The 15850-nt window shown below is 32.9% G+C and overlaps 1 protein-coding gene across 2 annotated transcripts; it reads right to left on the minus strand.

Annotated features, from left to right (window-relative positions):
* Positions 1 to 1440: 1440 nt before the first annotated feature.
* Positions 1441 to 12733, minus strand: LOC120635984 (cdc42 homolog). 2 transcript variants are annotated; one of them, XM_039907197.1, is made up of 5 exons: positions 12603 to 12733; positions 10125 to 10412; positions 9041 to 9150; positions 8680 to 8877; positions 1441 to 8133 (listed from the first exon to the last, which is right to left on the minus strand). In XM_039907197.1, exons 2-5 carry the CDS (start codon positions 10300 to 10302, stop codon positions 8044 to 8046), a joined length of 576 nt encoding a protein of 191 aa, XP_039763131.1. In that variant the 5' UTR covers positions 10303 to 10412; positions 12603 to 12733; the 3' UTR covers positions 1441 to 8043. The 2 variants fall into 2 exon arrangements, with proteins under 2 accessions (XP_039763131.1, XP_039763132.1); XM_039907198.1 differs by having other exon boundaries at positions 10125 to 10408; positions 12603 to 12718.
* Between the last annotated feature and the right edge of the window lie 3117 nt (positions 12734 to 15850).

Below are 15850 nucleotides of genomic sequence, written 5' to 3' on the forward strand. Positions count from 1 at the left end.
ATAAAATAAAGTTGTGGCAGGGGTCTCGCCACAGATAAATGGTAGGATAAGGTTAAAAGTACTATTTTCGCAGAGCGGGTTTTAAAAGCAAGTGCGGGCGAGTCTGCGGCGTTTTCAAGTAACGTGACCGAAAGATAACGAAGGGGAATTTATTTATTTAAAATGGTTTTTATTGAAAATACCGGAAATTGTGAAGAAATAAACGTATTCTTAGCTTTTAAAGCTAACAATACGTTAATGGTTTGATAAATCGGGATGAAAAAAAAAGCAGATTCCATGTACCTATATCTTTTTTTTCATTCGAGTAGGTATATAAATGTGAACATATCTATAAAAATTAAAAACGTTTCTATATTCTCTTATTGCCTAGATAATCTGTAGGTATTATCTTCGGCAGTGGAGTTTAATTTTCTTACTTTAAAGCGCAGACGGATTTCCAAATGACATATCTTAACCATTTGAAACATGTGTTCAAATCTATTCTTTTTTCTGAGGTACAAATATTATAATGCTCAGAAATGCGGCACCTGGCACCTGCTTTTGTCTTCAAGCTCTACAAATAAAAGACAATTTTTTTTCTTATATTTATTAATTCAATATACACCTAAATCTAGTTACTGACACAAAGTAAGAATTTAAAAATCAAATAATAAATGACAATCAATATGAAATAATAAAATAGTTAATTAAGAGCCCATTACATTTATAAAAAATTATAGTCAATCGTTTAATACTTTTAAGGTCAGCGTTAATCATGTTACTTAGTTAAAAATGTGATAATTTGATATTTACATAAACATTTTTTTATAAATAATAATCAGTATCCTTAATACGAAATTGTACACTTTACAAGTGCTTTAAGGTAAACGAGTGTCTACCAAGAACACTAATTATAATGTCAGCGCAAAGTGGTCCAAAAACTGGTTACGTTTTGCTTATATGCTTCCAGCGCTTAGCGGTACCATTGTGAAATAAAATGGCTTATAGTCCATTTTTTCTTACTTGTCACACTTTATATATAATTTTTAAGTTACTGTTTAGTATAAAATGCGTTTTAAAAATAATATAAACAAACATTCGGTGATAAAATCTCTTTCTATTTTATATGTAATCATTTATTTTATTCATAGCACTCGTCTTTTTCCCTATTGTTGAAACATACTTTTTACTACAAAAAATTTAAATATATGTTTAATGTTAAGACAAGCTATTTGAAAAAATAGAGTATAGAATCAATGATCGTCTAGTCTACGTTGACTTTTTGTATCATTAGCGCTTGATAGGTGTACAATAACGTAGTTAAGGTACAGAATACGCTTTATATATTCGCGCATGAGTAATATATCGAATGGAAAATATAGTCAGGGTCTCCGCTATTTCGCGTAGCTATCAAAAGATTTCATCTCTATGGCGCATGCACTATGTAAATAAAAAAGTAGGTTATGATTGTATTCTGCTTTATTGAACCAAGTCGAGCGAAGGCTGCTAAAAAGCGGGTCAATTCGCAAATATCGGGCTGTCTGTTAAACCCCTTAAATTCGAGCGAAATCCGCACATATTATCTAGGACTAGATCTAAGAATCTAAGTAAAAGAAGTGGTCTCTCTGTCCGCAAAGTTATTTGTTATACACATTGCTAGTTATGAAATAAATTGAAATTGAAAAAGTACATAATGTCGTAACGCAGCAGCTTTCATACAAACCAAAGCAGAGTCGATTGACGTAGAATGACATTGAAAAAGACGTCGAAATCGCAATGCTTTTTGATTGGTTAGAACTTTTTCTCTAATGACTAAATTATTATTACTAATTATTAACAATTTGAGAGAGTTTTATCAATAAATTCAGTCCATAACAGCGATAAGTTTCACAATCGACCAGTATCCAATCAAGTTTAATTATTTAAAAAGTTGGAAAGTTCCCTCTCGCTTCTCTTGATGAAATAAAAAAATACATAGCTCATAGAAGTTTTGTAATTTTTAAGTATTTTCACTCACACGCCGAAAAAACCAAGGTAGCGTACTAGTACCATATGTGTGATGAGCATATCGACGGGTGCAAGTAAAAAAAAGTTACTGAAGGTTTTTTTATTTTTTTGATAATTGCAGTAGCTGATTAGAAATATTACTTATTCTGATTAATATTTCCTCTTTTTCTTACTTTTGTCACGTAATAAGACAACTACGCCGGTTTTTAAAATAGTGCGCTCTCTTTAAAAGCAGATGTTTTGTATATGTCATTTGACTTTGCAAACGTCGATAGGTCAACTTATTGACATATATACGCTTTGAGTATAGTCAAGCCGGCTTACCGCGGGGGGAGGGAGGGTGGAGGGGGCACTCCTCCGCACTGCAATCGTGCAATCGTGCAACCCAATCGTCACCCCATTGGATGACAGAGTTCACGCACTATACTCTTCACACATATGTTATTACTTAGCTTCCCGAGTGTGTGAGAGAGTTAAAGACCGTAGGCAACACTTGTTTAAGATAGCGGAGACCCCGAGTAAAATGCAATGCATTTTACAACTATGTAATATAAAAATTATTGAGTACATGCATAATTTATAAAGTATTGGACAAGGCACGCGATAATGCCCTACCACTGTGAAAATAATATTATGCTGATAATATAGCTACTAATCTGGGCGTCCACTATGTTCCGAAGTATACTAAACTGATCCAATAAAAACGTTTCCTGCGAAGATTCGCTCCACGGTTTCCTTTCCTGTTTTCGCGAGAAAAATGTGGATGGCTCGTCTTGTAGCGTAACCTGGTTGGTCCAGAGCGTAAGTTTTTAAAATTATCATACGTAGTAACATCAGCGTTATGTTAATCGGCCAATGTATTGTTGTGACAGCATGCCTTTTTGCATTCCATATTATGGTGCTGCTGCTTCATTTAACATTTGTTACCGTTATACCATTTACCACTAAGATAAATGTGAAACTGTGTTTATTTGCTAGTTCTTCCTTAACGACCTATTTAAGCAGCCCATCGACTTTTTGGCATAGAGTTAGTTGAAAGGACGAAGAGTACTAGAGAACTTTTGGACGAAAATTCTCATTCCAAATATCGTCCTTGCTTCAAGTCCTAACAAAGAATCCAAACGACATATTCAACGCGGGTTAAATCGCGGGGCGCAGCTTGTATTGTTAAATTCTGTCCATATTTGTAAACTGACGTTTTCCTAACAAAATTTAGATACATAATGTTTATATAACAGGATTAGGTAATGATAACCAACATTTTTGTAATCCTGTATAGCAGAACCATAAAATTAAAGATTTACGTTGAGACGACGCGACGTTTGTTAACTTTATCACTTACACCGAAGGCACGTACGTAACCACTATTTGAGCGCTTCGCAGATATGCGCAGCGAATTAGGCCTCGGACGTAGTGGATACCAAGCTTAATGGTAGAATACCGAGCCCAAAGACGAAATTGAAAAATATGCTTAACATTTTTTATGACCCTCCGTTCCGTCGAATTTCCGGTATTTTTTTGTTTTGTTTTAAATTTTCGTCTTTAATAGCGCGGTTTATACAGTCCCTGTGCGTTACTTTGTGTCGAGGCAGCAGAATATACAGAGTATAAAAATCCGGGACATCACCCTGCATAATACAAACGCAAGCGATAACATATTCCATTGCTACAATCAAGATCGCATTGCACACATAAAAAATGCGGTCGAGTTGAAAGTTAGTTGAACTTGTGCTTTGAGAGGGTCCCGTACCCTAAATACGCATTAGATTTGATTATATTAGACTTACTATTTTCTTTATATCCATACAATACAAAAAAAATTGAATGCTAAAAATGGACAACTCTGCGTAGGATTCGCATTCTATATAATTAAGGCCTAAATAATAACATAAAATCAGAGTACTTATATGTTCTGCCACACTTTTAATTATTCCAATGTTATGCCACATTTATCAATTCAAGATAATATGTAATATTTGATAATCAGTCAGTGAGTATAACATACAATGACATTAACAAAAACTGATCCTCACATTATGAGGTACGGGACCCCCCAAAAAAATTATAACATCAAAAATCAATTTTTTCTTAGTTCAACTTGTCTTATAATGTAAATAATCTTTTCATTACTTTGTAGTGTAAAGTATGATTTAAAAATATTAAAAAAACACAATTGCGATAAAATTAGTAAAAACACAATAGAATGTGATTTTCTTTACGAAACAAACTTTACTCTAAAAGTAACAAAAAAATTGTTTGCGTTAAGCAAAAATAGACTTTAATACGAAGTGGTATACTCCGAAATATCAGTTTATATTAGATGCAATCAGCATGGTATACAAGTGAAAGGTTTATGGTGTCAACGAAATCAAAGGGTTTCTTAGTAGGTCGCATATTGATGAAGTTACCTACTTACTACAATCACTCAACAGTAATTTCTAGTGAGCCTGTAATTTACCTCTTTAGTGAGTAGTATAGTAACATTGCTTGCACTTGGATGGATTCGTTGATACTAATCTCATTTTCCATTGAATTTTTTTTTTCAGTTATGGAATAGACTTACGTACTAAAGGAGTCTCATGCCCGTTCTCGTTAAACCTCGGCATCGCCTAAATCGAATGCCTAATGGTTAAGGCGCTGTCTATAGAAAAAAAAACATCAAATCTAGGTGATAATTAGGTATTGGTAAATGGTTTATGGAAATCTAAGAATCACCTTAGATTAGGCGTTATTTATTTACGCATTGACTTGATAGTGAAAATGGCATCAGTGATCTCTGTTCATAAGCATTTACTTTAATACGCGAGTTTTTAATTGAAGAAACTTGGTTGATGTTACGTATTAGATATCTTCCTTCTTTGCGTAAACTCTTTTTCAGATGGACCGTTGGTTTGAAGTTGAAATGCGCCAATTTCTTTCATTATTGTATTTTTACTTTCACGTTTGTTTTCTTTTGTTTAGGGCTGTTTCATTTAGATATTTTATAGTTTTGTACAGTATTACAACTTTTAGAAGTAGCTTCGATAAAATTCGTTTGCACAGAAAAGCGCAAACTAAGACCGTCTTAACGCGAGTGTGAATGCCAATAAAATACAGGCTTTATTGCTTTAGATTAAGTTTTAAATTATAAGACCAACAGAGACTAGCGCTTTTTTGTACGCTACACCGCAGCGGACTTAATGGCGCGCGGGCAACTAATTTAACAACCAATCATAGAAAGCGCGCGCTGTGATTGGCTGATATATTTTCGTCTTCGAAGATTTAAAAATAAGACTTCAGCGCAGGTACAATGGTGTAACTTACAAAAGTGGTATTACTGTACCAGCATTTATGAATTGGTGCAATTATTGAAAACATTTGTCTATAGTTGATTTTTATTGAACATTAGCATTTGTGATCATATGTGTCATCTTTGTAGGTGAAGCACTAAAAACCTAAATAATCAGTTTCGCACGTATTATTCTTACAATTATTATTTCTTTATTCTGAAATTATAACAAACAGCCATGTGTTGCTTGGTTGTTAAAAAAACTGTATATCGTAAAATGCTTTAACAACTGTCTTGTTAATATCTGTTGACATGCTTGGAGAGTCAATCAGATCATTTATAATATCCATTTTAAGATCCTAAAATATTTCATATTTTTTAATACCGTTTTCACTTTTAGTTTATAAATGTGTACCATTGTTATCTGCTAACAATCATCTTTAAATACTCTTGTGATGGTCAAGGAGCTAAACCCTAATAAAATTAAAATAATTAATGTGTTCATGCAAAAAATATATCCGTCATTAATTGTATAGTATGTGCGAAACCGCAAAGTTGTTAAATAAATTCCACAATGAGCATGAAATCGATTTTTCATTCACCTCATGCTATTTTCACATTTAAAAATCGTTAGGTAGATGTAAAATATGATTAGAAAGGCTGTACAGTAGTTGTACAGGCGACAGGCCCTAGTATTCATAAGATATTAATTTCAACTTGATCCCTTGGGCAGTCTCTGATAAAAAGGCTCTTGGCATAAAAGGGTAAGACAGACAGGCGGACTACAATGTGATTTAGTTATTTTCCCATTACGAGAAACGGAATCCTTAAAATGCCAAGATATTCCATGGAATGAATACATAGAATTCAGTCAAAATTCGCATCGCAATAAATTGTGATAAAAATGCTAGTTCCTCTAGTTTTTTAATCTAATAATTGATATTCACACCATAATATACTCTGTATAATGAACCTCACAATGATATTAGTGATACATATTTTATTGTAAGCTGTATCATTAATTTCATTGGCTCAAATATTCGTTTCGATGAATATTTAAGAAAATTAATATGGTAATATCTAACAAATACGCAAAACACCAATTACAAAAGTATTGATAAGAGGCGAAACAATCAGTAAAGTCAATAAAATAAGTAAAGTAAAAACAGCAATAAAATTGTATCATCAGGAAATCTATTTTAAGTGAAATATCATGCTGTACATAAAACATAGACATCAGTTAAAAATGTTTAATTTGCTCCGCCTCTTACGAATATTTATAAAGTAGTTTAAATATTCAAACAACACATAAAATTAATAAATAAAATTACAGATAAGTCTTCTTATTAAAAGCATGTTAACCATTCCATAATACAATAATGGTTAAATAATTTATTAACGACCAACTGTCATAAATATTGTGAAGTACAAAATGGTTTTATATTTATAATGTTATTAATAGGTACAAATGACTTATAAAATTGTTATTAATAACTGTTTTTTATAATATCAAAAACAGCAACAACCCATTCAGTCTGACTTGATTAAGATGTTTGTTGAATAATATCATCGCTTTTTAGCGATAAGGCCGCCTTTTTGTGGTGAAATGTATTTTCATATTTATTTCAAATTGAACAGAAGTTTATATAAATAATCTTTTTATGCACTAAAAAGAGGTTTTCAGTTTGATAAATAATGTGCATTTTAGATGAATATTATTCAAACTTTTTTTTTTTTAAGTTATAACGGTTGCTATAAATTGCAACACCCTACACTAAGCTTCTTAAAGAGATTTGTAAACAATATGTCATTTATTTATTATTTTGATAAGCCTACTTATAAGCTTTTAAGCTAATATTAATATTGTCAGTTTAAATTTATATTATTAGGAATGCAGTGTTATGATGAGATAGAGGTAACTGCTCAAACATATCAGGATATATATATGCACTACTCCACCATATCTATGCCATCTAACTGATCACTGTGATGACACTTATCATTTTCAGTTTAAATTGTGAGTTCTGAGTTTAAACACAGTGAGCCACTGACAAAACATTGCATCTATCAGGGTATGTTTCAGAACATATGGCGATGCTTATGAGAAACAAATCATTAACAAAATATTTTTTTTTAACTTGTACACACTTATACATGCAACCGCAAGTAATTTATATCAGACCCTAATATGTTTGGGTAGACCTTAAAAGTGTAGAGAATAGGGAAACCTAGACTTTAAACCTTTTTTTTTATAAAATATTGAATAATTTTCAATTTTATTTTAATATCTAGATTACTTATATCATTAGTACAAAAGACTCACAACAGGGGCAAAACAAGGCATTTCACAAGATAGTTAATTAAGGTTGTAAAGCAAGGTGTTTTATTTGTGATGTATATTGCGATAATAATAAAGACAGACTGAGTTCAATAAAACTACAAAACAATAAGACGTTTTGCCCCTGTACCCTTTAATTGTAATTACAACTTCTTGATAGTTAAGAGCACAGATTTTGCCACCTTTGATATTATAACCCACACAATACGACATTTTAAGAAAATGTCTTCAATTTTTATTCATAATATATTTAAAAGATTAAAGGCCCAAATTAAGATGCTCAAGACTTATTTTACTGCCTGGCTAGTTATTAAACATATGGCATATTTATCATATCAATAGTAATCATTATAAAAATAAGATTAACATTACAAATGGTAGCTTATATGGGTCGCACAATCACAAGGATCGCTTGGCAGTATGCCATGAATTAAATATTTGTTGCATCACTTTACAACACAACACATTTCCTTCTCTTGACAGGCTCCGGGGGTTCCAAAGCTGCTAAAATAGCTTCGTCAAACACGTTCTTCAGCCCTTTCTGGAAAATACCCCAAATTTATTTTAACATCAGATACTGGTTTAAAACGTTGGTCTATTAATTGCTGACTAAACAACAATACAGTACAGTATAGGTCTAACTTTAAATGCTGTTTGAATGAATAAACAAACCAACAGACAATTTACAACAAATCTGTGCACTGCCTAAACGGTTGTAGTTTCGATAAAATCATGTGTGACAATTTTTTTCCCCATTTAAGTTCTAATAAAAAAGGTCAAGGACAGCATATCAAATATTTGCATCAGTTCAAAATGTATCTCTGGTTTTTCTATTAATGCATTTATGCTATTAGCTGCACCTGAGCCAAAACAGGGTTATACTGTATTAAAAGGTTGTTGCCTAATACCCAAAAATCAAATAAAAAATTCTAAACTTTAATTGGCTGTCACATGCTGTTTTGAATCAATAAGAATATGTAAAAATTTTTTGTATTATTCAAAATGTATGATCATTGATCAATATAAATTCTTCATTCTTATATTCAGAACAGAACTGAATGTGGCACCATAATATTCATAATCCCACCTGAGTAAGAGCTGAACATTCCACGTATTTGACAGCTTTTAACTCCTTTGCAAGTTTCTCGCCTTGCTCAAGGGAGACAGGCTTCTGTTTAATCTTTGCTAATTTTTCCATTGTAGCTGGATCATCTCTTAAATCTATCTGTGTACCAACCAACAAGAATGGTGTCTTTTGTTGATGATGAGTAATTTCTGGGACCCACTGTGAAAAATAAAAAATTTAGCTAGATGGTAGTTCACCAATATAATTTTTCACATCAAAATTAATTAATTTAAACATGAGCAAACTTGGTAAACGCAAAAATGATAACATTTTTGAAAATATATAATAAATAATTTAATTTATTCATCAGAGTAATATTTACCTTTTCCTTAACATTTTCGAATGAACTGGGGCTGACTACACTGAAGCATACAAGGAAAACATCTGTTTGTGGATAACTTAAAGGTCTGAGTCTGTCATAATCTTCCTGACCTGATAACAAAATTTTACAGTTATTTCCTTTTAGACTTGTTAATCACTACAATATGTTCAACTTGCATATTTGATTAAGATAAGAAAATAGTAACATACATACTTATAAGCAAATAATATTGTAAGTTAATTTTAAATAATAAATATACAACAAAATTAATGAATGATACAAGAAGTATTTAAAAACACAAAATTAATATATGATATGAATGATACAAGAAATCAAAGTAAAATTTGAATGTAGTTTCTCTTAAACAGCTTTTTGCCTTCTGCCGCCAGAGCTCTTCCTATGGAAAGTAATGGTATTTTGGAATGATTTCAAAAGTTCCTTCCCTTTCAAGAAGCATAGTTAACACTAGCAAGTTTAGTATTTGATATACTTGTTTAGGATGCATTTGAGTTACAGATGTGATAAGTTTGTTGTGGGCTCTTTATAGACTTTGGGTAACTTTAGGTTGGCAAACGTAATTATCACCATCACTTCATGATTATGTAAACATATATTATGTATGAGTGCTTCATAAGATATCTATGATAGGCCTACATGAATTAAGAATTTATACATTTGAATTTGAATTTGCAAATAATAGTCACATCTATCTAATAGCTAATAGCCCAAGAGCTAACTGCATATTATGTTATTTAATTAATCGTTCCAGCACTGCTTTCTGGCTAATATTTCTCACATTACATAGCTTTATCGAGTTACACATAATTTCACAAGCTCAATTTCTCACACGTACCCAGAACATCCAGTTGCCTCACACAGCTCTAGTGAAAAGGTAGCCAAAGATATAAATTCCTAACAAAAAAATACAATGCTTAATAATTTTAGGACTTGCCAAATACCAACTAAACCTAACTCCACTAATCCCAAGACCTAAAAGTAGTTCATCATATAAAATACACTACAAAAAGTATATCTACATAACATACTATCTACATAATCGTATAAAATAAAAGTTTCAACTCACCTGCAGTATCAAATAGACCCAGGGTGTATGGTTCACCTCCAATCATGACAGTTACAGCATAGTTATCAAAAACCGTTGGCACATATTCTGATGGGAACTTGTTGGTTGTATAGCTGATGAGCAAGCAGGTCTTACCCACAGCTCCATCACCAACCACTACGCATTTTATAGTCTGCATCTTGTTATTTTTATGCTACAACTTCTTATCGACTGAAGGACTTTATTCTTTCCTCTTTTTAATTTCTTGATATTGAATTTTCATAGCACTCTATGATGGCAGTTTACTATCTGAAAAGAAATCAAGAATTTAAAAATATTAGTGTCTACACTCTAAAACAAGGAATGTGCCCAGCAGTCAGATATTTATTTAAAGAAAGAAAATTTAATAAATTAGGTATTTTGTAAGATGATACCTATATCATCTTAAACTAGGACGGAAGGGGAAAGAAACTTATATCGCTGTGCAGTTTATTTAAACACAAAGTTAGTTTGTGCAACAGACAGGCACAGACAGACAGTATGGTTTTTTAGTTTTATTCATTACATATTTGTGGTACATAAAACTATTTAAATTTATCAGAGTACTGTAGCTGGTTAAAGTGTGAGAATCATACCAAACAGTCTAATTTAATGCAAATTCATAAATATATACATATATTTATTTTTTAATTGTCTTGTAAATAAAACAATATTTTAAAACCATTCAAAAATTATGAAAGTACACCTAAATATTGAAAATATCTTTATAATATTTTACACTCATCAAAACTTGCATTGCAGGTCAAATTTGTAAAATGAGGCATAAATATAATTTTGAACCTCTCTTTTAAAAGGTAGTTAGTAAATCCAAACCTACATTTCTAATCAATCTCTGTGGCCAGCAATCTTTCTATCATTAAATCAAACTAAAATTTAGCCCAAACTACTCTTAAACATTAGCTGCAAAATTTCCTGGCATTAAATTAAACCAAAATGTAGCCTATTTTACTTTAAGATAAGGAAAGTTTAAAAAATATTAAGACAGCTCTTAATATTTTAAGAAAAACAAAGCAAACTTAAAGCAACATACAATAAAATAAAAACTATCTAACAATTCAAGAATCAGAAAGCAATGCATGAACATAATAATTTAAAATCTGAACACAAGAGGAACATATCAACATACCTAACCACATCATTATCTCAACTGATGGCATCCACTGCTGGACATAGGCATATTTTGTAGGGATACATGGTACTACTTTAAATGCCCAAAAACACTATTGATACTTGACAATAAAGCATCCCAAACTCAGCTATTTGTGTAACATTTATAGAACCTAAACACTGCTTTTAAGGCTTACTGTTTCTCCTAAAAGCTTCAGAACAGCTGCAGTTATTTGAATGGGTATTATACAAGTAGATAGTGGATGGTAAGCAAGGAGTAAACCGAATAAAAGGAAGAGTTGCAAATGTGGAAATAGTAGCATGAAACTACTAGGTGCTGCTAGCAAGTAGGAATATACTTGATATTATATCAAGTTATCAACATCACCTAATTATCTAAACCTAATTAGATAATTAAGTGATAAAACATTTATAGGATTTTTAAGGATTTTTTTAGGGATTTTAGGGAAAACTGAAAAGTTTGTTGGAATGAGCTAATTGAGGGAACCACCAATCAGATTTGAAAAATATTTTCTGCTGAAGTCAGGGGGAAATAAAATGTTATATAGTATGTTATATTATTCTTACAATTTAATCAAAAAAATAATAAAACTTATTAATGAAAATTCAAGTAATTTGGGGAATACAAAGGAATGGATGACAAAATTTATATACAAATCAAAGAAGTAAGGTCATTACATACATAGCACAACTATATCATAAGTTTATTACATACAATAGCAATGATTAAAAAAAAGTCAAAAACACTCCTTTTTAATATCAAGCACACACGAAAGCTAAATAAAAATCAAAAACTCGCAAGGCAAACCAAGAATCAATAGATAATTCAAGCATCTGTACCTATAATAGTACATAAGCTGTATAGATTAGTGCCTAGAAAAAGGGTACAATGACCCTGTTTATGTCATGTAAATAGATCAATGTGTTTCTTGTGATCATCAGCTTAAATATTGCTTGAAATACATTTGATAGGTCCGACTATTCATCCCTCGTAGTCAACGGACCAAATTCTTAGTAATAACTTATTGATCATTTCGATTTGGTTACAAGCAGATTTCAAGCACAATCGGAAAAAATTTAATATGCAACGAATCGTTACCATTGCATTTTTGTTAAGAGAAGTATCAAAGAATAGTAATATCCGTTTACCATACAAATTACGTATATACGGACATGTTCTCATAAAATTTTAATTTATATAATCACGTCACAATATGATTTGACGTCCATCTTGTTGGGTCGGATATACCCATGAAGGAAGTACTGATGATAAATTCAAAGTAATAAGTAAGTAATCAAAATTTTACTTACGTTCAATCACAATATAACAGAGTTAAACTAAAATATAAATTTCTATTAACCGTAATACAGTTAGAAACTGAAAATTGCAAGCAACGGATCCTTGACGGTGACGCCCAATATTGTAAAACCACAGATTACATTACTCGTGCCAAAGACTTTAAATATTGTGTTGGCCTCTGGGACCTACTGTAATGATGTAATCTGACTATAACCCGGACTGTAGTCTGCCTCAAAACTATTAGAAACACCAACCTATTTAAAGAAATTTCTTAATGGAATCAGTAATATAACAAAATACACACATAGAGGTGTAAATAGTAATCGTAAAATATTCTAAATGCAATAGAATTATTTTTGGAAAATTTAAGATACCTACAATGAAGTTTCATTCAATAACCGTATCATTTCTAGGACAAAATATTGACCGAAATGTACAATATTAACAAATAACAAATAAAAAACACTATTAAAAATGTATAAAAAAAGTCCATGTCTCCGTTTGCGGGGCTTTTGAATGTCCAAGCAACTGGCGGTCAGGGCTCCAGAGTGACGAACCTCCTCACAATACGCGCCGTTTCAAGGACTACCTTCTGTATAAGATCCTTGATGCAACAACCAAGTGAAAGCTTCTTAAGATTTTGGTTGAAGCTTTTCGCGACAAGATCATTGACTGGAACAACTACGGGAACAATAACGATCGACTCAACACTCCACATGGCGGATAATTTCGTGAGCAAGGTCAAAATATTTAGATACTTTTTCCTTTTCAAATTATCATCATGTGGTATAGTAATGTACGCACGCATGACTCTCTCATTGATGGATTGAGACTATCTCATGCGGCGCACTATACCACCGGTAGCTGGAGCCCTCGTGGGAGCCCGCCTCCGCTGCCTCAAGCTGGTTTCTCCTAAAACTACAGAAGTTGGTGCGTGCGTTGGGACGTGCTATGCAGCATAATAATATTGAGCGTGTTCTGGGCGTACCAGCATTGAAGAATGAAGTATCGTTAAAAAGTAGTTTTTATTTCTGTTGTCAATTATATTGACTGTATGTGGGCAGCTATACAGTTTTTAAAAAACTCCAACCCCGAAGAGTTCATTTAAAATTGTTTTTTTTGGGGTTTTTCCATTAAATTGGTTCAGACTGAAAATGTTTTGTGATAAGCTTAGATACATGACCTAAAAGGATACAGGATAAATAAAAGAAATAAATATTACGGTAAATATTAATTGAAAGATAAAAAAGGTGCGGTGTCGTGCGATGTAACGACGACGTCTAGCTCAGAGGACAGAGGCACGAACAGATTAATATGATACTACGCGTGTAGCCAATCGCACTAATTTTATCACGATAGGGTCATCACTAAGACCTTGCGCAAAGTGCATTAGAATTCGCGCGAATGATTTGCGATAGTGCAAAGTTCTTGATGGATTGTGAAGACGGCAAACACTTGTGCCATCACGATAACGTGTTCGTAGCATATCACATATTATTTATTAATACATCATATATGCTACGGCCAGGTTCCGCATCCTCCTTAGTCGTTCACTCTTGACAGAGTGGTCGTGGTTGACGATGGTTCATTTTCTTTGGCTACAGCAGCCCCCGCGATGCTCCTCCACTTGTTACGATCTTCAGCGTTTCTGGAACATTGGACTATGGAGGTTTGTGTTGTAGCTTTAATTATGTCTGTCCAACGCGTGGGTGATCGACCACGTGACCGTTTGCCTTCCACTTTCCCCTGTACAACAAGTCGTTCCATGGAGTGCTTATTCCTAGTTATGTGTCCAAGAACTTGAGGATTCGTATCTGCACAGTCAACGATAACCTATCTTTGACTTCTAATTCCTCCAGGATCGACACGTTAGTCCGAAAAGCTGTCCAAGGGATCCGCAACAGTCGCCGCCAGATCCACATTTCTAGTGCATCGATTCTGCGACGGTCTTTCAAGCGCACTGTCCATATTTCTGCGCCATACAGAAATATTGGGAAGACCAAACTTCTCATCAGGCGGACTTTCGTGGTCTTAGTTATATTGCGGTTGCACCACAGTTTTTTTAGCCTATCAATGGCAGATCTTGTAATAGCACATCTCCTTTGAATCTCTTCTTTACACCTACCCGTGTTAGAGTTGGTAGAGCCGAGGTACACGTAGCTTTGGACAACCTCACAGTTGCCAATCATGGGAATATCAGGGTGGTTTAGTTCGGCTCGGTCCACAATCATAATTTTGGTTTTATCTCTATTGATTGCAAGTCCAAAGGAGAGGCTTATTCTTTCTAGGCGTGTCAGCAAATGCTCCATGTCTTCTTTATTTTGAGTGAAAAGAGTAGAGTAGTGTCATCGGCGTATCTTAAGTCGGATATCTTCCAACCTCCTACTGAAATCCCTTTGTCGCATTTCTCCAAGAAGATTCTCATAATATACTCAGTATATATGTTGAACAGGAGTGAAGACAGTATACATCCTTGACGGACACCAGCATGTGTGTGCAAGCTTTTCGAATTGACATCATATATCCGAACAGACGCAGTTCCATCCGCGATGGACATCGCAAAATTTTTAAATAGCGAAGTAAGCTGACTGTGCCCTACACGTTAGCTGTAGAACGAACACAAAGTTTTATCCCGACAACACGAGAACGTATCTTTACAGTAATTACCGTTCCATCGCAACATATCTTTCAATATCGCTATCTGATTGATTAAGGTTATCCATATTTGTTGGCCGTTCGACTTAGCTATCTTTATTTTCCCATCCCTACTCTATCATAAATCATAAGAAATCTGCATTCGGCTGCATCAGGCTGCATGGCCTAGACTTTAAACTCATAAAGTGTATTTAGTCTGTGTTCCTGTTCAGTTCTCCGAGTTCTTCAGAGGTAGAAGTTATATACTAAAAAATAATATTTTAATTTTGTGAATAACAAATATGTAAATGTAAGTAAGGTGTAATTGTGTTCGTAATTCATAGAGCCACAAAATATTTGGTGTGATGTATTTACAGCTGATATAGAATATAAATTCCTAATTAATTTCTGGTCGGTTGCACTAATTGTTGTGTACATAAATTTTTCCAAGGAATTGTATATTGTTTATGAATTCAGGTTTTGAATATTTTAAATCAGCTCTAAATATCTTGAAATGCATATTTATCTATTGACATTTAGAAAGTGTTAAAGTAAGTAAGTATCGTACATTTTAAAACCGGCGTCATAGGGGGGTGGAGGGTGGATATATTGGAGTCCGACATTT

The sequence above is a fragment of the Pararge aegeria genome, chromosome Z (assembly GCF_905163445.1).
Source record: "Pararge aegeria chromosome Z, ilParAegt1.1, whole genome shotgun sequence".
Classification (NCBI taxonomy): domain Eukaryota; kingdom Metazoa; phylum Arthropoda; class Insecta; order Lepidoptera; family Nymphalidae; genus Pararge; species Pararge aegeria.

Bases quoted from the DNA above. Each gene is read 5' to 3' on its own strand.
- LOC120635984 (XM_039907197.1), bottom strand. From the start codon at position 10,302: ATGCAGACTATAAAATGCGTAGTGGTTGGTGATGGAGCTGTGGGTAAG. The intron at 9,151-10,124 runs GTGAGTTGAAAC...TTTTGTTATCAG, and splicing joins GGGTCTATTTGATACTGCAG to GTCAGGAAGATTATGACAGA. The intron at 8,134-8,679 runs GTGGGATTATGA...GGTATTTTCCAG, and splicing joins AATGTTCAGCTCTTACTCAG to AAAGGGCTGAAGAACGTGTT.